This window comes from Eubalaena glacialis, chromosome 4, assembly GCF_028564815.1.
Source record: "Eubalaena glacialis isolate mEubGla1 chromosome 4, mEubGla1.1.hap2.+ XY, whole genome shotgun sequence".
Taxonomy (NCBI): Eukaryota; Metazoa; Chordata; class Mammalia; order Artiodactyla; family Balaenidae; genus Eubalaena; species Eubalaena glacialis.
In genome coordinates this window covers 36,159,297-36,180,744 of record NC_083719.1, presented here as the reverse complement: position 1 = coordinate 36,180,744, position 21,448 = coordinate 36,159,297, and the positions used below count along the sequence as shown (strand labels likewise).

The window sequence follows — 21,448 nt, the reverse complement described above, 5'->3', positions numbered from 1 at the left end:
TATAACTCCAGTTCTTGACAGTGAAATTAGAGCTTGGTTAAGTACCACAACTTGACAGCTGGGGGACAATTCTGACCTCGAGCTCTTGACCTTATAAAGTAGCGCTGCCCAATGCAAATATAGTGTAAGCTACATAAGTAATTTTCTGAGTAGTCACATTAAAAAAAGTAAAAACGCAGGTGAATAATTTTAATAATATAGCTTATGAAACTCAATATATCCAAATATTATCATTTCAGCATATAATCAATACAAAAATTATTAACGAGATATTTTATATTTCTTTGTACCAAGTCTTTGAAATTCGGCGTGTATTTTACACTTACAGCACATGTGAATTTGGACTAGCACATTTCAAATGCTAAAGGACCACGTACGGACAAGATGCTACTGCATGACAGTGCAGTTAGAGGAAGCATGGCAGGACTTTGGAGGTCATCCACCCTGACTTCTTATTTAAAGTTAAGAACATTTGCTAAGGTTATGTAACCAGTTAGTAGAAAAGGCAGGATTAGAACCCAACTACCCTCAGCCTACCCTATAGTTTTATTCACAAAGCTGATTAGTGACAAAGCTGGACTAGAGCCCACACCTCCTCATGCCTGCTCACACCTGCTCTGGGGCTCTTTTTTACCAGGCACAGCCCCTCTACCTGTCTTATTACCTTTCTCCTAAATAAACTAACAGCTTCACTGGAAACACTTTGGCTGCAGACCAAGACCAGAATGGGGTTGAATTTTCCCATCTTTCCACCAGATAATGTTTTTTATGACTTGCCACCTTTGTCCCTAGAAACTCAGTTTCAATAAGCTACTAAAAAACTGATTCCTTTATGCAATGGTTCTCAATAGAGGTATCCATCAGAATCACCTACGGAGCTTTTTAAAACTTCAAATTACTGGTCCTCTACTCCAAAATTCTGATTTATAACTGTGGAGGAATTCATGTAGGTAGCTATTTTTAATGGTCCCCAAATTCTGATGCACACCTCCAAACTCACAACAATCTCACCAGAGGTCAGATCACCACAGACATCACCTGATCCCTCAGGTGGTTGAATACAGGTCTGGTCTTAAGAAAGAGCCTGGTTTCAAGGAAAGAAACATGAGAAAGAGGTACCCTAGCACCTACCAGGGTGGAGCTTTCTGGCTTGCTTTCCTCCACGCTCTTTCTCTGTACCCAAGGGCACTTTTAGCCTCATTTCCTGATCTTAACAGCCTCACCTGCGGTGCTGTCAGAGCTGCTGGGGCAGGAAGGAATGCAGCGGACAGGACTCGCTCTCGTGGCCTTGGCTGCCTGGGTGGCTCTTCGCCCCTCGGAAGGTGAGCGGCGGGCTGGCTATCTAAGCCTCCAGGGGAAGGAGGGGGGCTGCCTTCCAAGATGGAGCTGGAAGGAGTGAGGTACTCCAGCAATTAGGGGCCGGAATTTCCAATTATCTACATGAGAGTGGCATAGGTTTAAATTCCTCATCTCCAAGAGGCAATTTCAGGAAGGAACATCATTTGAACTTAAATATCAGTAATTTGCCACCAGTGCAACTTTGAGCAGTGCTTTCTTTTCTGATGATAGTATCTTAAGAGAATCCCTGGGTAGAGGCTGGAGGCAGGTCCCTATTATCCAACTGTCTTCCCCCTTACCCTGACCTGCTAAACTGTCTGAATACAAGTGTGCATATTCCTGGAAGAAAGATAGACTTGACCTCTGGTTTATGTTTTGGTAAGTTGCAAGCTTTCTGATCAAAGTCAGCCCTGTGGTTACTGAAAACCAAAACTTCAGTCTGATCTTTGAAAAGGGACACAGGATAAAGGAGATGATTGAACCATACAAATTATATCAAAGAGAACTCCTATTGTGATTTGCTAGCATATATATGGAGATTAGAACTGCGTCTGGACTGGAGGCAGTCTTTTCTACTGTATTTAGGAAACCCTAAATATAGGTATTTAATACTTGACTGATTTGACTCTTTTCCACTGTCTTCTTTTCTGAAACTTGACCCTGAATAGAGTCTCTAAATTCAGAACAGAGGTGAAATGTAAGTTTTGTTTGGTCTGCTTTTTGAAAAATTAAGCCAACATTTTTATTATTTTTTTTTAATTTTAAAAAATTGTATTTATTTTTTTTGGCCGCACCGGGCGGCCTGTGGGATCTTAGTTCCCCAACCAGGGATCGAGCGGGTGCCCCCTGCAGTGGAAGCGCGGAGTCTTCACCCCTGGACCACCAGGGAAGTCCCGAGCCAACGTTTTTAAACTGACAGATTTCAAATACACATACTCATATATACACACATACGAATTCAATTTTAGAGCTTCTCTTGAAAAATCAGATCTGGCAATAATGGTTCCACATTCCCCGGCAAGAACGAGCTAGAGCAGACCAGCCTCTGTCCTACTCTGGAGTTGGCTATCATCCTATTAGCTGCCTGGTTCCTGGAGGCATTTGCTTAGGGACTCCCGATACAGTGCCCCAATCTACTGAGCTTTATTACTGAGCACAGTTCTTCATCTCTATCCACTTATCTTAGCAAAACAAAAAGGTTTTCAGTTTATATGTTTCTGTAAATTTTTCAGAAAATTTCACCATTGAAATTTTAGGACTCACCCCCATTGTTAAACAGAAGTCTACCAGCTAAGGCTTTATTCCTAGTTTTAGCAATGCAATTTTTTTTTTTTCTCACATAAAGCTTTGAAATAAAAGTGTATACAACTCCCCCTTCAGCTTCCGGGCCTGTTTCTAGCTTCCCCCCAGCCGCAGCAGCAGAAGCAGCCCTCCTCCAGGAGAGGAGGGAGGGAGAGGCCGGCGGAGGGGGCAGGGTAATGAGGGAAGCCCTGCCAGACCCAAGGCCAAGGTCTGCATGGGACTGAGCTCTGGCAGAGAGGGCGGGACCACAAAACACAGAGGTGTTTGAAAAGGAACAGTTGGTGATGATAAGAAAGAGCTGAGGAGACCCAACAGTAACTTTCTGGGTTAGTCTTGGGGCTTTTTCCTAAGGCAGTTTGGGTCACAGGAAAATCACATTGTCTGAGAAGCTCCAGCTTTCTGCAATTTAAAAATAAGTGATGTCGGGGTTAAAATACATGAGAGTAGGCCTGAGAACAGTTGTGGAACTGAGGGGCAAGCCCACTGCTTTCCGTGCCAAACGTCCATTCACGTGTCTGTGTGTCTCAGGTGCCCTGTGGGAGGCTGTAATGAATTCAGGCTGGGAGGAAGGTCAGGTAGGGAGGGAGAGAGGGAGGGAGGGAGAGGAGAGGGAGGGAGGGAGAGAGGGAGGGAGGGAGGGAAGGAGGGAAGTGAATACTGAGCAGTGCAGGGAAGGAGGTACACGTGGCCCTGGCAATTGTCTCAGGCTGAGGGAGGGGATAGGGAAGTGGCCCATGCCAGTGTGGGACTTTGGGAAATACATTTTGTTTTTTGAGGCATTAAATGTTCCATTATCTCAATGGTGCCTGAAGTGTCCATCTTGATGTGATGGCTCAGTAACTGGCATCCCCAAAATATTCTGCATAAATCAGGGAGCAGTTGACTTACCCATAATTAGAAGCCCTGGACTCTCCTCAAAGATAGGGCATACTCCACACCTGCTGACGTGGCTGCCGGCTCCCAGAACTCAATTCAGACTCCATAAAAATGTCTATCATCCAGTGGCCAAGAGCCAGATTATTTAAAGCCACAATCTAGGGCTTTGTGGGCCTTGCTGTTTTTATTGTGCGTTAAACACTAAGGGTCCACTTTGTCCAGCAGATACAAGTTGGGGGATTTTGCTTGAGTCCCAAATTGGCTTTCTTCAAATTTCCTGTGACAAGCTACTTTCTCAGTGTAGGATGGCTCCTGATTAGAGATACTTGCTAGGGACTTGCTGCTTGCGTCCTAAAAGAAAACTTTATCTTTTGTTTGTTTTAATCATAGAAGACTCACTAAGGAGGGTTGGAAGAATATACATTTGTGCTTGAAAGTTGTTCTGAACAGTTGGGACTCTGTTTCACCAGGAGTGGTTCCTGAGAAGCCAGACAGGACGTGCCCAGTAAATCTGCCCTTCAGTTTCTCTCCAAGTGTGCCCTTTAGTTAAAACAATAGGTCCTGATTTCCCTGAGTTCAATAACATTATTGGATTTAGCATCTCGATTTGGTTTAAAAAAACCCAATCATCATCTTTATAATGTAGTTCAGGTTTGTTTGTTTTTTTTAATGTCCTTTTCTATATCTAGAGAAACAGAGTGGCTTCTTATAATAGCAATCTTCTCAAATTTCAGTCATATATGGGCCCCTTTAAAGAAAAACATTCTCTTTATTCTCAATGATGACTTTTAAATTATTTTACTACATCACTTGATGTATAAACATATAACTAGGTATAAACCCCATATATATGTGTATATATATGTATCTTCTGCAACTGTAAAACCAAAATAAATTTAAAATTTAAATAAAAACACAACTACAAAGCCAAGAAGATTTAAATATTAATTTAATGTAATAGTTAATGTTTGGCCAAAACGAAAATCGCTATTCCAAACATGAATATAGCACTCGAGGTGCAGGTTTTGAGTTTCACGTGCATAAACTACCCTGTTCAGAGTAAGAAGTGTTTCTTTCCCCACCATCTTTTTCTGTTTGAACCCTGATGGTATAATTTGCCCCTCCCTTACCATGAACCCATTTTGAAATTCCACTCTGTTCTTATTGGCCTGGGACAATTAAGATAGTATCTGACTTGGTAACAACACTAGCATAAACTTAAAGCAAAATTCAAATGTCCTGCAAGTGCTCCTTTAAGATGGTCTTCCAGAAGGTCCGAAACATGTCTATTTAAAGATTATCACTGAGATGAAATATTAAATTTAGGCATTGTCTGGAGAGCTCACGGACCCTGAGAACACATCCCCAGAGGTCTATGAAACCCAGTTTAAGAAATGCTGGCATACTGGGAAGAGTGTGAGCTTTGGACTCCAAAATGCCAGGTCAGAATTCTAACTACATGAACTTGGGGAATTGCTTAACCATGCAGAGCCACACAGCTTTTTAAAAACATTAAATAGGACCATGAAAACGTTCCTGTACCCAATTCCAACATGTGTGTAGGTTTCCCCACACCAACAAACAACACCGAATTCCTCTCAATTCTGACACTATTTACCCAGAGATAGAATGAGATTCCACAGGCAAAGGGGTCAGCCCCACAAGGCTGCCCTCCACTTCGGATGCCAATCACAAGCCCACATTGTTACCTGTGCTTCTGACCAACTGGCTACAAATGGGTGGTTCCAATGATCTCCCTCCTTGGGTTTGATTAATTTGTTAGAAGGCTCATAGAACTTAGGAAAACCTGGTTACTCACGAGATTACTGATTTATTACAAAGGATATCAAAGGATATGAATCAACAGCTGGATGAAGAGATACATAGGGTGAGGTCGCGAACAAAGGAGCTTCTGTCCTTGTGGAGCTTCGGGCCCAGCATGGCGGCACATGGAAGCATTTTGGTTCCCCAACATAGAAGCTCTCCAAACCCCCTCCTTTTTTTTTGCTTTTATGGAGGCTTTATTACATAGGCATGATTGGTTAACTCATTGGCCATTCTGTGATTTTTATTTATTTTTGGCCACGCTGTGCAGCTTGTGGTATCTTAGTTCCCCGACCAGGGATCGAACCCGAGCCCTCAGCAGTGAAAGCGAGGAGTCCTAACCACTGGACCGCCAGGGAATTCCCAGCCATTGGTGACTGATTCAACCCTAACCAGCCCGCATCCTTAGGTGCTCTGCCAAAGTTACCTTCATTAACATGAACCCAGTTGTGGTGGAAAGGGCTTATTATCAATAATGACCAGACACTCATTTCACCTTTATGGTTTGAAGCGTTTTCAGGAACTGAGGACAAGAAAACCAAATATTTTAACAAAAGATGCTCCCATTGCTCTTATTACAAGGCGATTCCAAGCGTTTTGGGAGCTGTGAGCCAGGAACTCACGTATATTTGAAGATCAGATATATCTGAGAAATATATTTTGGTCATGTGAATGACCTATATTTTGGTTGTCTGAATGTCCAAATATAAATATTTCTTACAAATCACAAAATCACAGAACACAATCTACATACTGCTTTATATTTTTTTTCCACTTAATCATAGGTAACAGTATATCTGTACAACACACATAGTCATTTCTTCAAAGTTTGCATCATTCATCTTAACAGACAACAAATAAACTTCTTGGAACATTAAAGTTTCATTCATTCATTATCAATCAAGAGTCCTATCAAGAGACAGAAACCACACAATTTGAACAGCAAAAGTTTAATACAACAAATTATCAACTATAACAAGAGACAGGCTAGGAAGAGGACACTAAAGCATACAGGAATAGCAGACTTTCCCAGGACAAAACAGAGTACTCAAGGAAGAGATCCTGCACCCCTTCCCTGCCCAGCTGAGACCAAGACCTTGTTGGAGAGGGCACAGCCATGCTCACTGAATGGCAAAAAAAAAATCACCAGGTCTGCCCTCCAGTTTGCAGGGGAAAGTTCTTCACAGGGAGGTGTCTCACTGGAGGGAGAGGGGGCCAAGGATGGGGCAGTCTGGCTCCTTAGTTGTGCAGCTGACAATATGTTTATTCTGTGGATGCCTCTGAAATGGATGCCTTGGCAATCAAAAGCTTAATGTCAGGCACTTACATTACAATCAAAAAAGGTGACTTTCAGGCACTTACACTACAAGGGCCCATCTTAATTTCATAGAATAGGCAATTAAGGGTGAATCTGAAGCTGAGGGGCAATACATTGACAATGGATACATTCCACAAACACTCAGACACCTGGATACCTACAATGGAGCTGGCACTGTGCTGTATATTGACCTCCAGATGATGTCTTTTTTGTTTCCATTTATTGTTTACTATTTGTCACTTCTGTTCTAAGCACTTAAATATATAAACTCATACAATCCTCACAACCCTATGAGGTAGGTGTATTACCATCTCCATATTGCAGATAAAGAAACTGACACAGAGTATTAAGTAACTCACCCAACATCAGCTAGTAAGTGGCAGAGCCAGGACTTGAACCTGGTAGTCTGTCTCCACACACCTAATGACTGTGCAGTAATGCCTGTCAGCATGTCTCTATGGCAAAAAATTACCTAACCCCCTTCAAGACTACCCCCTGAGCACTCCAGTGTCCATGATGTAAGAAGTACTGGTGACCAAAGCTGTTCAGATTAACCAAAGAAAAACCCTCATTCACTCTCCATTACACAAACATTATCTCAGGGCTCCAAGAAGTCTCTGGGAGAACTTTATTTGGGCACAGCAGTTTCATGCATCATATCTTCGTGACTCCTTCTTGCCTATATGGTGACAGCAGTGGACACCTTTGTCTGTAGGCATCCACAGTGTGGTATGGCTCCATTAAGGTGTGAAGTTCACTGGAAGGGGAAATGTGTCCCCAACCATATTTGGAACATTTATTTAACTACTATCATTCTTTTTTTAATTAAAAAAATTTTTTTATACTGCAGTGGTAACAGGGACGAAAAGGGGGAGACAAATCTGAGAAATGTCCAGGGAGTAAAATTTACAGGTGTTTGTGACTGGCTGTGGAGTGCAGGAGGATGGAATGACACACGGGTTTCTGGCTTGGGTAACTGTAAACGATGGTTAAATAAGATGAGAAAATGAAAAGGAGTAAGTTTAAAGTGGCAGGAGACAATGTCCTCAGTTGGATACAGAGGAATGACTGTATGAGGGGAATGAGGAATTTAGTGTCTTGAAAATCAGGGATATGGAAAATTTCTAGGAAGGAAAGGGTAAAAATGTCACATGCAGCAAGGAGGTCTTCTAAGATGTTAGGAAATTGTCTGCTGGGGTAGGGGCTCTGAGTTCAGGTACAGTGACTCACTAATTTTTGTATACTTAGTGCCTGGAACAATGACTGACACAAGGTAGGCGCTCAATAAACGCTGCTGAATTGTACTGATGTGGCAATTACCTTCATTAGTAAAATAATACTTAAACGATTCAAACTCAAAAAGATTTGTATGAGATATTGTTGCTCTTCTCCCAGGGAAGGTTTTTCTTGACCTAACGAAGCCTAAGTTTTCATTAAAAAAATTTTTTAAGAAAATGTAGAAAACTTATCAATCCAACCGAAGGGGAAAAAAGCAAAGAAAAAAGATGACTGAAAATACAAAATAAGATGGATAAATAAATTTAACCAAACGTTTAGTGTCACGCTATTAATATCAGAAAAACAGAATTTAAGCAAAAGTCTGTAATAGCACTAGAGGAATCTTAGGAAAGGATAAATACAATCAATCCAGCAAGAAGGTTCACCCAAGGCTGAGAATAGGGTGGGGAAGTGATGTGAACGAGGTGAGTCGTGCAAGCGCAGGGTCGAATTTTGTTTTTATTTAAAATTGCAGTATTTCATTCATCATATACGTCTTTGTAGTAATTCTTATCTTTAAAAATGCTGCATTAAAATGTGACTTGTCTTCGTTACTGAGTGTTTTGGCGCCCCTTTAAATTTGGCACCCGAGGCTAGTGCTTCTACTCCAATCCCGGCTGCATACCGGAAGGGTACCTGTACGCGTTTGAAAATATAGCCCCAAGCGATGTATTGTAAAAGCAGACAGACTGGCAAGAAAAAAAAAAAAAACTGACATAATCTCAACAACAGTGTAAGATTTCTTACCTACGTGCATCAGAAACGGATAGATCAAGCACCCAAAGCACTAACGGAGGTAGGAAAGACGTGCCCAGAGCAACTGACTTTGCCCCACAGCTGCAGGAAGGAGAGCCCGCGGTAGGCCAGGCTGGCCCTGCGCGCCCCGGCCAGGCTCTCCCGCGCCGCCAGAGCGCGTCCTCAGGAGCCGCCGGGCAGAGGCGGGACTGGCGCTTCCGCTCGGGGAGGTCCGGGCGGCGGGCGCAGGTGCCTGCGGTTCCAGGGTCGCGGCGGGGGAGGCTCGCGCTGGCGGACGTCTGTGGGCGCGTGAGCAGCCCGGCCACCACGCCGGTCGCGTGGTGTTACCCTCCCGGAGGCGCACTCCTTATATTTGCCCGCTTTTCCGCTCCCGCGCCCTCCCTGCGCCGCACGCACCAAACACCCGCTGAGCGAAAAGCAGGCCCACCTTGCCTGTGGCGCCCAGCAGGTTGCACAGGCGCAGAGACCGGAAAAGCGGCGGGACGTGGCCCAGACAAGCGACGACAAGCACCACCCGCTGCCCGCGACTGTCGCCCCGCACTCCTCCTCCTCCCCTTCTTTGGGCGGGGGCTTCGGCTCCAGCACCTAGTCTCCCGATCCATGGCCGCCTTGCCTACAGACAGGTGTAGCGCGACAGCCGTAAAGCGCCGCAGCGTCGTGCTGGTGTCTTTTTCCCATCTTCGTTTTAGTTTCCTCTGATTTTCCTTTTCTAGGGTCGCGAGTTGAACCCTTTATTTTATCGTGTTTGTGTTTTAAATAAATGCACTTAGGCTAAATTTAGCTGTATCTTACCTGTTATAATAAATAGCACCTCCGCTGTTTTCCAGAATAAATGTTTCGTGATTTCACTTTTAACCAATGAGTTCAATGCATTTTTTAGTTTCTAAGCAAATGATTTTTGTAAATTTATAAATATATTTTCTTTATTATTTAGACCCAGATTTTTAAACGGTTACTTTGCACAGGAACTGCCTCTTCAAACACTATATACTAAAAAAGAACTCAACTATAGATACGGTAAGATAGTGCTGTGATGTAGGGAAGGAAAAAAAAATTTTTCCTTCTACCCTTCTAGGTTCTGTACTAGGACCCCTGTAACAAAAGACAGATTAACAAGAGAAAAGCATACAAATTTATTTAATGGGTGCCTTTGAGGCAGGAGATAGATGGGCCCCAAGCTAGGCATTTACAACTGGCCTCCCGTTTACATTTCTTGGGGCAGGAAAAAAGTGGGCTTCAGGCGGGACACTTACAACTAGCCTCCTGTTTGCATTTCCTGAGACAGGAGTTAGATGGGCTCCAGGTTAGACATTTTAAATCAGCCTGTTTACTCTCCAAAATGGAAGCTATAACAGGGACAGGGTAAACAGCCAAGCGTTGTCTCTTGTGGATGCCTGAAGATAACAGTCATGGCAAGAACGAAGAGGGGCAAAACCTTGTTTGAGTAAAGGATCAAGGGGTCTCCGCTTCCCCCCTCCTTGGGGCAAGGGAGACACTAAACATGCACAGAAAGTCTCCTTGGGGGTCAAAAGTCAGGGAACAACGCCAGGCCATGATGAGTCTTGCTTCTCCTGCGAATCCTTCGTGTTGAGATCCCTCTTAGCTGAGAAGTGCGTGCGCACCTACGGGGAGGGTTCTGAGACAAATTAGCCTAGGGGAACAAAGCAAGATGATTGGCCAGAAGGGAGACAAGGACCCAGAAAACTGCCCCCTCCTAAAGGATTTAAACTTCCCAAAGGTGCGACTCTCTCGGAGTTTGCCTGTGCGTCTTTCCGCATGTACTCTGCTCTTCCAAAACACTTTTTACTTTTCTCTTTACCTCTGCCTCCTCGCCTGAATTCTTTCTTGACAAGGCAGGCAAGAACTGGGGGTTTAGGCCCTAGCCGCTGGCCTCTGTGGTCTTGCAGTTAGGACTCCCGGTCGGGGAACTAAGATCTTGCTTCCAGCTACTGCTCACTGCTGCTTGCTACAAGCTGCCGCTTACTGCTGCGTGCGTCCGAAATCACCTTCACGAGGAAATGAAGACCCAAAGCAGCAGTCTGAGTTACTGAAATGGAGCAGGACCCTATGGTCCTTCCCCCCACCCCCCATGTCCTCAGCCTGCCTTTTATCTGTGGAAAAAATTGAGCCAAAGAATAAGTTTCATCAGAGAAGTGAGAAAATGCAGAAACAGGAAAACAGTCAAAGGAGACCAAATTATAATAGTTTAGTCATTAAGCAAAGTCAAGGACTTTTAGTTTCTCCTTAAGGGCTATAGATAATATTCGGAGCCATACCCTGTGAGCTGTACATAAGCTGCCACAGTTCCAAGAATTGGCCTCGAAAGAAATGGGAACAAACCAACCCCGGAACTGAAGATTAACTGTACCTAAAACAATCGACATGACGTTCGTCAGACCACCGATAACTGTCAGAGCTGACTGTATTGTTTCTGCACGTAGCCCCCTCCCTCTGTCTATAAAAGCTCTTGCCCCCTGGTTGTCGGGGGGAGACGGCCTTTGGACGGGAGTCTGCCCTCCATACCCTGCCCCCACCCCGGTTGCCGGCATCCAAAATAAAGCAAACTTTCCTTTCCACCAACCTGGCCTCTTTGTTGGCTTTTGAGCGGCGAGCAGCTGGACCTGGGTTCGGTAACATTACGACTTTTAAGTTGGACAAAGAGTGGTAATTGTGAAAACGTGAGAAGACAAAGGAACTTGGGCTAAAGCAGTTAAGCATGGAAAAGTGACTAGGAACATAAGGCTTAGTTTAACAAGGTTCGTTTGTGGTTCGTTTGTGCAGATTTTCCTTGTCTTCAGCTTCCTGTGGGGTGGAGATACCATCTCACTTCACCCAGAAGGTGGGGTGGTACCACCCTCTGCTGCTAAAAATTTCTTTCTTCCCCAGGTGTTGGGAGAGTACCTTTAACTTGGAAGTTTTCTCTCTTGTTTTTAGGAAGGTCAGAGTACCATTTCTGCATCTGTTGGCTTTTTAAGTGGCTTTAACTTAAAATAATCAACATGCCAGAGTGGCATATTTTGGGGTGGCGTGTTCTGAACTCTTTCGGTGACAAAACATTAGAAATTGTAGATGAAATGTACAATTTCTTAGAAGGCTAAGATATCAAAATTGACTGGAGAAGTTACAGAAAATCTAAATAAACATGTAACTATTAAGGATGTTAAGTCAGAATTGAACATCTTTTCTTCAGACAGACAGCAGGCCTAGATGGTTTTAGAGGTTTTACCAAACATTGGAGGGACAGATAATCCTTGTCTTACACAAACTTTTTCAAATAATAGAAAAACAGAGAAAGCTACCCAATGCATTGTTGAGATTAATATAACGTTAACACTCAGAACATTCAAGGATGATATCAGGGGATAAAAGTATGGACTAATCTTTTTTATGAACATAGATGCAAAAATATAAAAATGCAAAAATAAAAATATGTTTTTATATTTATATTTATCATCGAAATCAGAGGAAGTTCCTGGTGGTTCTTTAAAAATGGAAATATTCTGATAGGAAGCTGCTCTAGAAAACCTCTAGGGGGCGATGTTATCTAAAAGACTCTTACCTTTGCCGTAGTCCAAACCACGCTGTTAAGATTCTTCATTGCTTAACTCCTTGTGCACGCTTCAGAGGATTCCATCTTTCTCGGCCTTTTACATTTCCAGCTGCCTCACTAGGGCACCAGTGACATCTGTGAACATATGATAAATGCTGGCCTGCCTCTTGCCTTTCGATAGTTAATCTGTCTTAGGTTAAGTGATCTCCAGGTGAGCCCAGCCTACCTTTATATCTGAGAAATATAATTCAGTTTATTAAGTACATATAGGTCCTGAGTGCTTTTCTGGCTTAAAACTGTGCTTTGAATTGATGTCAGCACTCCGATAACTCAAATTCTTAAGCACATAGGTTTGCCTATGATTCTTAATTCCCACAATGCTTCTGAAAGTCCATTTCATATTTTATAGTTGCCTGGGTTACAACTAATAACAGAAGTATGTGTAGTAGTAACTCTTCATCTTTCTACCCCCAGGGTCCAGCATAGTGATTCACTGTAAAAGAACTCATAGACATAGATATAGATAGTATTTCATTTATAAGAATTTACATAGTAATTCTTATATAGTAAGATGGGTGAATGAATGAATGGTTACATGAATAAACCCAAAACCTTGTTTGGGATATTAAAACAGTTTGACTTGGAGAATAGGAAGCACAGCGTAGCTAAAGAAAGAAACAATTGGTTTAAGGAAATCAATGCATTAATAAATGTGAGGACAACCAGTGTCCTCCCATCGTACTTTTTAAAAAATTGAAATAAGGAACTCCCTGGTGGTCCAGTGGTTAGGACTTGGCGCTTTGCTGCTGTGGGCCTGGGTTCGAAGCTCAGCACGCCCCCCCCCCGAAAAAAAGCATATAATTCGGGGAGTTCCCTGGTGGCCTAGTGGTTAGCATTCCGGGCTTTCACTGCCGTGGACCGGGTTCAATCCCTGGTCAGGGAACTGAGATCCTGCAAGCTGCGAGATGTGGCTAAAAAAACCCAAAAAACCAAAAACAAACAAAAAAAGGGGCACAATTCAGTGATTTTTAGTATATTCACAGAATTGTACAACCACTACTACTATCTAATTTCAGCCTGTTTCATCAACCGAAAAAGAGACCTTGTACCTATTAGCAGTCATTTCCCATTCCCTCCTACTCCTACTCCCACCCCTGGCAGCCACTAATCTGCTTTCTGTCTTGATGGATTTGCCTATTCTGAACATTTCATATAAATGGGATCATACAATATGTGGCTTTTTGAATCTGGCTTCTTTCACTTATAATCTCTCCTTGTCCCAAGAGCAGGGACCTCTATGGCTTAGAGTTGACACCACTGAGGGGTTTTACTCATTTCTTTTAACCTCTAATTCAGGGGCTAACTTCTGTCTGTTATTATGAGACTGCCACCTGCAGCCACTGTTGACTATAATTTCTAATTTTTTTTTAAAAAAGTGTATTACCCACTTGGAAGAATGAGGAGCATAGAATACTGTGTGCATGTGGCATGTAGGAATTTGCAGATACACATTTTAGTAGGAGATTAGGTTTCCTTGCATATTTGTGTTGCCCTTTTCTCCTTATATCTGGGTAACATAAGCTCCTCCTAACCTGACTTCCTGCCCCGGTCACTCCTCACTTTTATCCCCGCTTGCTCATCACTGCAAGACAAATTTTCCTAAAACCCTTCTCCTTTCTCAAATCTTTAATGGACTCCATTTCATAAAAGATAAACCTCCTTAGACTGACATTCAATGGGGTGTGGCCTCAGTCTATGCTTTGAACATACCTCCCATTACTCAGTTTCCCAGCCACTCAGTTCAGACCAAGTGGTCTATTTTTCTCTATTCTCTAAATGTGCCCTGGGCTTTCCTATCTCAGAACTCTTGACCATGCACTTCCTTTGGCCTGGACAAGTTTTCTCCATTTTTCTCCACCCATCCAAGTCCTTAAAGATTCAGTTAAGAACTTCCCTGGTGGGTCAATTTCAAACCTGCTCCAGGGACCCATGTGGTTGCTCCTTTCTGAGCTCACGGGACACTTTGTCAACCTCACCTCTTTAAGCAAGTACGGTTGCAACCCCAGTAACATCATCTGAAGCTGTTTCTCAACTCTTGCCTTGTTTTGTGTCTTTGCTTGTGCTTAGTTTTATCTCCCCCCCCACCCGCCCACAATACAGTGTAAGTTCTGCAAGGTAGAGACGTGTCCTGCCCTGGAGTCTGCATGCACAAAGTCCCCAGTAAGTGTTTGCCTCTTGCTCCAGTGGGTTAACATTCTGTTCCTCTAGAGTCTTCAAGATAAGAGCCAGGCCAGTGTTCGGTAAACTGTAAGAGTTCACATTTCTTTCTTCTCCTCTTTTAGCCATACTTCCCATTGCCTCCAGCTGCTGCACTGAGGTTTCACATCATATTTCCAGAAGGCTTCTGGAAAGAGTGACTACATGTAGCATTCAGAGAGCTGACGGGGATTGTGACTTGGCTGCTGTCATGTGAGTGTTCTTGGGCAGGGAGGTCTAGACCTGCAGAGTGATCATTTCTCGTCTAGTGAACAATAGGTTGGGGAGACTTTGCCTGATACACAGCATACAAATAATTATTTGAACAAGGGAGGGGAGGGTGGCGTGAATGCGCACTCTCTCTGTGCCAGGCTGTCCAGAGGCCCATGCTAACCCTCCGTTCCCTGCACTGCACTGCTGTGCTGAGAGGGAAACGCCTTTAGTCACCAGACAGTGTGCATGACTTTCCTCAGCCAAACAAGGGACATTCTGAGTGAAGACAAAAGCAAAAACAAAAATAAAAACAGAAGGTGACTCTATTCAATTTCATGGCTTTAACTACAATTTTTCCCTGCAAGTAATGGGCTGCTATCATTTTTCCTCTCTGAATTCATCAGAAGTGTATGTAAGATTCAAACAGAAGCGTGGAGGTGTCCATACCTGTCACAAGTGCTACATGCAATCAAGTTCAAATGCCCTTCTTTGCTTTTGAGTCTGGGCTATTGGCTCTTGGTGAACCCTCTCACCCCTCCTACCTCCACCCATGGCTCAGCTATTCAAAACTCTGGACTTATATATGTACTCAACGTCTCCACAGAGACTTTAGAATCGGAAATGCATTGGTACTTAGCAAATCTGGGTTCTGACAATAATGCTGTGAGGAGGGCATAAATCATATCCATGTCACACAGGAGAACGCTGTCACTGAGCAGATGACATAGCTCACCTGGTGACAGATAGCTAGTGAACGGCAGAAATGGGATGAGAACCCAGGTCTCTTCGTTCAGAACACTATATTCCAAGGTCTCTCAAAACAATGGTGGGACTACCCATAAAATGTTCTCCCAAACTCCAAAGCATTTGGCACCTTCAAATCATAACAAGGGCACATTAGGCATCTCCCAGGAGTGCTGGTTTTAATACCACTTGTGGCTCCAGGTGACACAAATAAGCCCTTTGGGCTACAAATAAGCCCAATGCCTGAGTTCCTGAGTCACTGGGGAACCTCTTTATTAATTGAATGAATTCAACAAATATATATTGATTAGCGATTATGTACCAAGTACCCTTCTATGTGCAAAGATACAGCAGTAACAAAACAGACTCTGCCCTCCTGCAGTCCCCAGGAGACTCTATCCAACTGGGTCCTGCAGACCATTCTCTGAGATTTAAGATACATTTTACCCCCTTTCAAAGGAATCCATCCATTACTCATCCTTGAGAAACACTTCTCCAAGAAAAGATTCTCAGAAGTTCAGAGGAAGAGTTTGTAAGCTGTCCATGGAGAGACTTTCTTCAGGTCAGGGGTCTGTGAATTCCCTGAAACTTGTGGGTATGAATGTGTGAACATTTTCTTAGGGAGAAGGTCCATAGAATTTATAAGCTCCTCAAAAGGATCTCATATCCAACAAAGTTTAAATATCACACTTGGGGTTAGATGTACGGAGGAAGACAATTCCTGACCCAAACTTTTAATAAGCACGGGTGTCTGTGGGGGAGAAGGAGAGGACTGGAAATTCTCTCCGTGTCTGCTCAGATCACGCCCCCTCATGGGCGCCCTCAGCTCAGGAGGGTTAGTCGGTGGGAACCAGTGACTCCCATAGCAATCCGGGGAGTACTAACTGACGAGCTCCCTTCTGAGGGGTTGCTTCACGTTCCCAATGGGCTTGAAAAGCTCCCATAGTATATGCCTGGCCAAGATCCCATCAGTTTTTATTTAATCTGAATAAATAGTGCTGGTAATAGTTGGAGAGTGAAAATTCATAGGCAGTTCAGGGATAGGCAATGCTCTGGAAAATTGGAAACACCTGGGTATTTGTGTCAGCCCTACCTAGCTGAAGTAAATCTGCCTGAGGCTGCTCTCAGAAATGCTAGATTCTCAGCTTTCAATTCCTTCCACCTCACTGGCATATGTCACCTCAGACTGAAAAAGGCTTCAGAACTTGTAAGGGCTCCCGTGGGACTCCCAGAAAGCCACAGAGAAAGAACCATAGGAGGTGTCTGTGTGTATATGAGTAAGAGATGGATGCTGGGGACTCTCAGGGGACATTATTCTCAGGATTTTCAGAGAAGTTTCTTTGGGTTAAGCAGGTGTGAGATAGAGATCTAAAAGGTATAAGTACAGGGACTTCCCTGGTGGTCCAGTGGGTAAGACTCCACGCTCCCAATGCAGGGGCCCTGGGTTCGATCCCTGGTCAGGGAACTAGATTCCCCACGCCGGAGCTAAGAAGCCCGCAGGCCGCACTAAAAAGTCCGCATGCTGCAACTAAAGATCCCACATGCCACAACTAAGACCCAGTGAAGCCAAAATAAATAAATAAATAAATAAAATAATAAATAAATACCAAAAAATAAAAGATATAGGTACAGAAATATTGCAAGTCCTCATTTCGATAAGGGAAAATATGATCAAAAACACGAGTCTTCATTTTAAAAAGGACCCAATTTTAATTAAAGGGAAACTCTGAAGCCAATCACTTGGATCTAAAAATACTTCATTCAAGTACAAGTTTTTAAATTGGCCCCTCTGTGCTGATAAGACAGCTGAAAAATATAGAGTAGTTATGACTTGGTCTCAAATAAGATGAAATTGGACTATGTAGTATTTTGTAATCATAAATTACAGGTCATCTCTGTTGTGTTTTCTGATTCGACATAAATAAATAAATGTTCTCTTGTTTTCAAATTGTTTTACCACAGACCATGTTTTTACTTATCCAAAATGTAGTCCCTTAACCTTGACTGTGTATAAAGACGTTAAGGTTTGAGACAAGTGTTTTAGATGTAGAAAATATTGCAAGCGTTGAAAATACAATTCCCAAAAAGCATGTATCAATATTATTAATCACAATTAACTAATATAAATTAACTTACATTGAACTCACTAGATTTATTTCCTTGTCCTTTCTGCCTAGAAATAGGTCCTTTGTTTCACACCCTTTAAACAATGGCTGGAATATTTGAGGTCTGAGACAGCAGTTTGTTTAAAATTTCTCTACAGTGACTTCATTAAAGAGCTTCTAGCTCTTTCTAAACATAAACACAAGGCAAAGTTGTATATCTTGAGCAGAGCACTGCGTTTTTTTGTTTCTGTTTTTGTTTTCATCTTTTGGCCATGCCGTGCAGCCTGTGGGATCTTATTTTCCAGACCAGGGATCGAACCCTTGACCCCTGCAGTGGAAGCACAGAGTCTTAACCACTGGACTGCCAGGGAAGTCCCTGAGTTTTCTTGAATCATATAGACATTATCCGTTGGGAAGAAAATTTAGAGTTATTGAATAAAGATATTTGGGAATCTTTAGTACTTTTTCAAAAGTGGTGTTGAAGGGCTGTTGTGCTTAGAGGAATAGGTAAAGAAATAAAGTTTAGGGATCAATTATAGGTATAATCTATGGCAGGGCCACCCCTTTAAATCCACTGGACTGTCGCTAGCTACTCTCTTATGGGTAAAAAAAAAAATCAAGGGATCAGCCTAATGGTTTCTTAGAGTCAAACCCCTTCACCTAGAAATTCGCAACCAGGTGGGTCAGTGCCATCATTCCTTGCCTGACATTACCTCGTCTCTTTTTATCCTGATGGAGACACATGGGATACAAGTGGAAGTTTAAGCAGTCTTTAAATTTTAGGATTTTAAAACATCAGAGCATCTTGGATTTGGGAGCTGTGTTCTGGCAGCTGATTTTTCCCTTTGTATTACACTAAGAGGTTGAGGCCCCAATGGGTAGGCCTTTGAAAAGGGTCCCACATGGCAGGTGATGCCTGTTTTCCTGTGGCTTTCTTCCTCCCTGGATCCTCTGTCTGTATTCCCCCATCCAGGTCTCTCCTGCAGCCCCAGAGCCAGTGCCCCTCCCTGAGGCTCCTCACTCCCCCAGGAACAGTGGCGTTGAGTTCTAGTTCTCTCCTGTGTAACCAGTGGGCTTATCTGGGTGTCGGTGGAGTGGTTCTTGCTGACACCACAGGGAGAGGAGAGAATTTAGTCCTTTGGAAAGGGTAGGAGCTTTAGCTCTTTCTTGTTTGTTGTTTTTTCCTACACATTAATGCTATAGCCACGTTTTCTCCTATAATAGCTTAAGGCAAACCAACTGGCCATAGTGAGAAGTAGCTTCTCTTTTGAAGACCTCTCAATCTACTACACTTAGAGAATGTGTTGTCCTCCTATTAAGATGCCTCACTTCTTTCAAATTAACAATCCCACATGCTGGCTTTATTATGCTCAAGTGCATTCAAGCCTTTCCCAACTTTTCCTCCCATTTTAGGAGTCCCCACATTAACTGATGATTCCTCTTGGGTCATCTGGAGAGATGGCAGCCTACTCTCTATCACGGTTTTTTCCCCCAAAGAAAAGGGTAGGGGGTTTCAATTTATCCAGATACAGAAATATTGAATATGTAGAGCCAGCAGGATCTGCAACATTTAATAAAAAGCTGGATGGCATCTGATGGGGTATTAAAAGTCACAATATCTTTTGTAACAAGAAATTCTTCTAGTTACCAGAAATTGTGAATGGTGCTCTAGGAGTCTCCCACCCCAATGTCAACATTTCATACAGAAAAATGAAAATGAAAACAAATTCTGAGACATGGTATAGATCTATATTATATTAAAATGTTAATAAATGTCTAGAACATTTTAGTTGATTGTTTTGTTGAAACAAAACCAGATTGTCCTTATTTTGAACAATTTTCACTTCATATCTACAACTAATTACTGGATTCCTGCTCTGAACAAGGCCTTTTCAAGACACTTCCAGACTATTCCTCCTTCGAGGCTCCACAGAAAAAGGAGAGAGTCTGAGACAAGTACTCAGATAAAAGGTGGAGTAAACTAAGTGCCAGAAGAGAGGTAACAAGCGCCACGGAGATTCAAAAGAAAAAAGAGGGCATTTAGCTGAGAGGATCTAGAGAAACCTTAAGGAGGAGGATGTGTTTAAGATGGGCAGTGAGGAAGGAATTGGTTTTGTTGGGTGCTTGGGGTCAGGAAAGAGAATTGTTTTCACATGGTTTCTCTCCTTCCCTCCCCCTCCTCCTTCCCCTCCCCTCCTACTCCCCTCCCCCTCCCCTCCCCCTCCAATTCCTTCTCCTTCTCCTTTTAGTATTTTCTGCAGGTGTCTGAGGAACCACAGGCAGCACCATAGTAAAAATTCATCCTTGTGGTCCTCAGCTTTAGTATTCAGTCTATGTCCAAAGATACACTGTCCCAAAGTGGGAACTGCCTATAAGTTCACTAAGTTTTTACTGACTTGTACTTTCTATCAGTGATTTTTTTTTCTTCCCTTCTTGGCAGCCTTCACATCAAGCGCAGAAGAATCTGTGTCAGCCCGCACAATCACGTTATTAAGCAGTGGATGAAAGAACAAGCAGCCAAGAAAGATGATAAAGGCAACATTTGCCATAAGAAGAAACACCACGGCAGGAGGAACAGTAAAGGGGCACATCAGCGGAGGCATGAAACACATGGCCATAAAACTCCTTATTAGAGAGAGTACAGATGAAGCTACACAGATGAGTCCTGAGTGAACTTGGCCATGGCTGGCTATAACTATATCATGTGAATGTTCCAACAGGGAACAGGGCAAAGCAAAATATATTTTTTTAAAGGAACAATTATACAGATGCAAATGTAGCCAATAATATAATCAACTGAAAAATGAAATGAAGAGAGAATACTTATCTTCACATAATATTTTAAGCGCAGCATACAAATCAAATTTCTCCAACTTTTTTTATTATGATGTTTTCCAAACCTACAGAGAAGTGGAAAGAATGGTACCGTGAACATCTGTATGCCTTTACCTAGATTAATCCTTGGTAATATTCTGCCACATTTGTTTTGTTCTCTATCTTCTCTCCCTTCTCTACTTGTACATGTATATATAAAACATTATATACATAAAGATATAATTTTTTTTGCTGAACCATTAACCATTTGAAAATAAGTTACAAACATCATGACACTTCATTCCTAAACTTTTTTTAGTGTTAAAACTTGGCATCCCTCAAGAATAAAGACATTCTCTATATAATCGCATAATCAGCTTTATACCTAGCAACAATTCCATCATATATATGATATAATATATATGTTCATATTCCACATTCAAATTTCCCCAACTATCTCCAGAGCATAGATTTTTTTCAACCAATTAATCAAGGTTCACATATTGCAATTGTTATATTTCTTTTTTTTTGAATTTTTGAATTTTATTTATTTTTTTATACAGCAAGTTCTTATTAGTTATCCATTTTATACACATTAGTGTATATATGTCAATCTCAATCTCCCAATTCATCACAGCACCACCCCCCAGCCGCTTTCCCCCCTTGATGTCCATACGTTTGTTCTCTACATCTGTGTCTCAATTTCTGCCCTGCAAACCGGTTCATCTGTACCATTTTTCTAGGTTCCACATATATGCGTTAATATATGATATTTGTTTTTCTCTTTCTGACTTACTTCACTCTGTATGACAGTCTCTAGATCCACCCACGTCTCTATATGTTTCTTTAGTATCTTTTCATCTAAGAAAGTCCCTCTGCTTTTTTTCTTTCTTTCTTCCCATGGCATGAACTTTAAAAAAAAAAAGAGTGTAGGCCAGAACCTGTTCTACATTCTGGGTTTGTCTGTTTCCTCAGGATCATGTTCAGATTTAACATTTTTTGGTAAGAATGCTTCCTATGTGAATTAGTATATTTCTTATTGCACCATTTAGAGTTTGTGAACAGTGGAGTTCA

General features: G+C 42.4%; 1 protein-coding gene across 1 annotated transcript; it reads left to right on the top strand.

Annotated features, from left to right (window-relative positions):
* Nucleotides 1-1,184: 1,184 nt before the first annotated feature.
* CCL28 (C-C motif chemokine ligand 28) lies at nt 1,185-20,560 on the top strand. The gene is made up of 3 exons (XM_061187758.1): nt 1,185-1,322; nt 14,585-14,711; nt 20,001-20,560. The coding sequence occupies exons 1-3, from the start codon at nt 1,259-1,261 to the stop codon at nt 20,191-20,193; spliced, it is 384 nt and encodes a 127-aa protein (XP_061043741.1). The 5' UTR covers nt 1,185-1,258; the 3' UTR covers nt 20,194-20,560.
* The last annotated feature ends 888 nt before the right edge of the window (nt 20,561-21,448 follow it).

Excerpts from the sequence above, each read along its gene's own strand:
- CCL28 (XM_061187758.1), top strand. The coding sequence starts at position 1,259 with ATGCAGCGGACAGGACTCGCTCTCGTGGCCTTGGCTGCCTGGGTGGCT. Across the intron at positions 1,323-14,584 it reads GGCTCTTCGCCCCTCGGAAG|CCATACTTCCCATTGCCTCC; the intron begins GTGAGCGGCGGG and ends CTCCTCTTTTAG. Across the intron at positions 14,712-20,000 it reads TGTGACTTGGCTGCTGTCAT|CCTTCACATCAAGCGCAGAA; the intron begins GTGAGTGTTCTT and ends CCTTCTTGGCAG.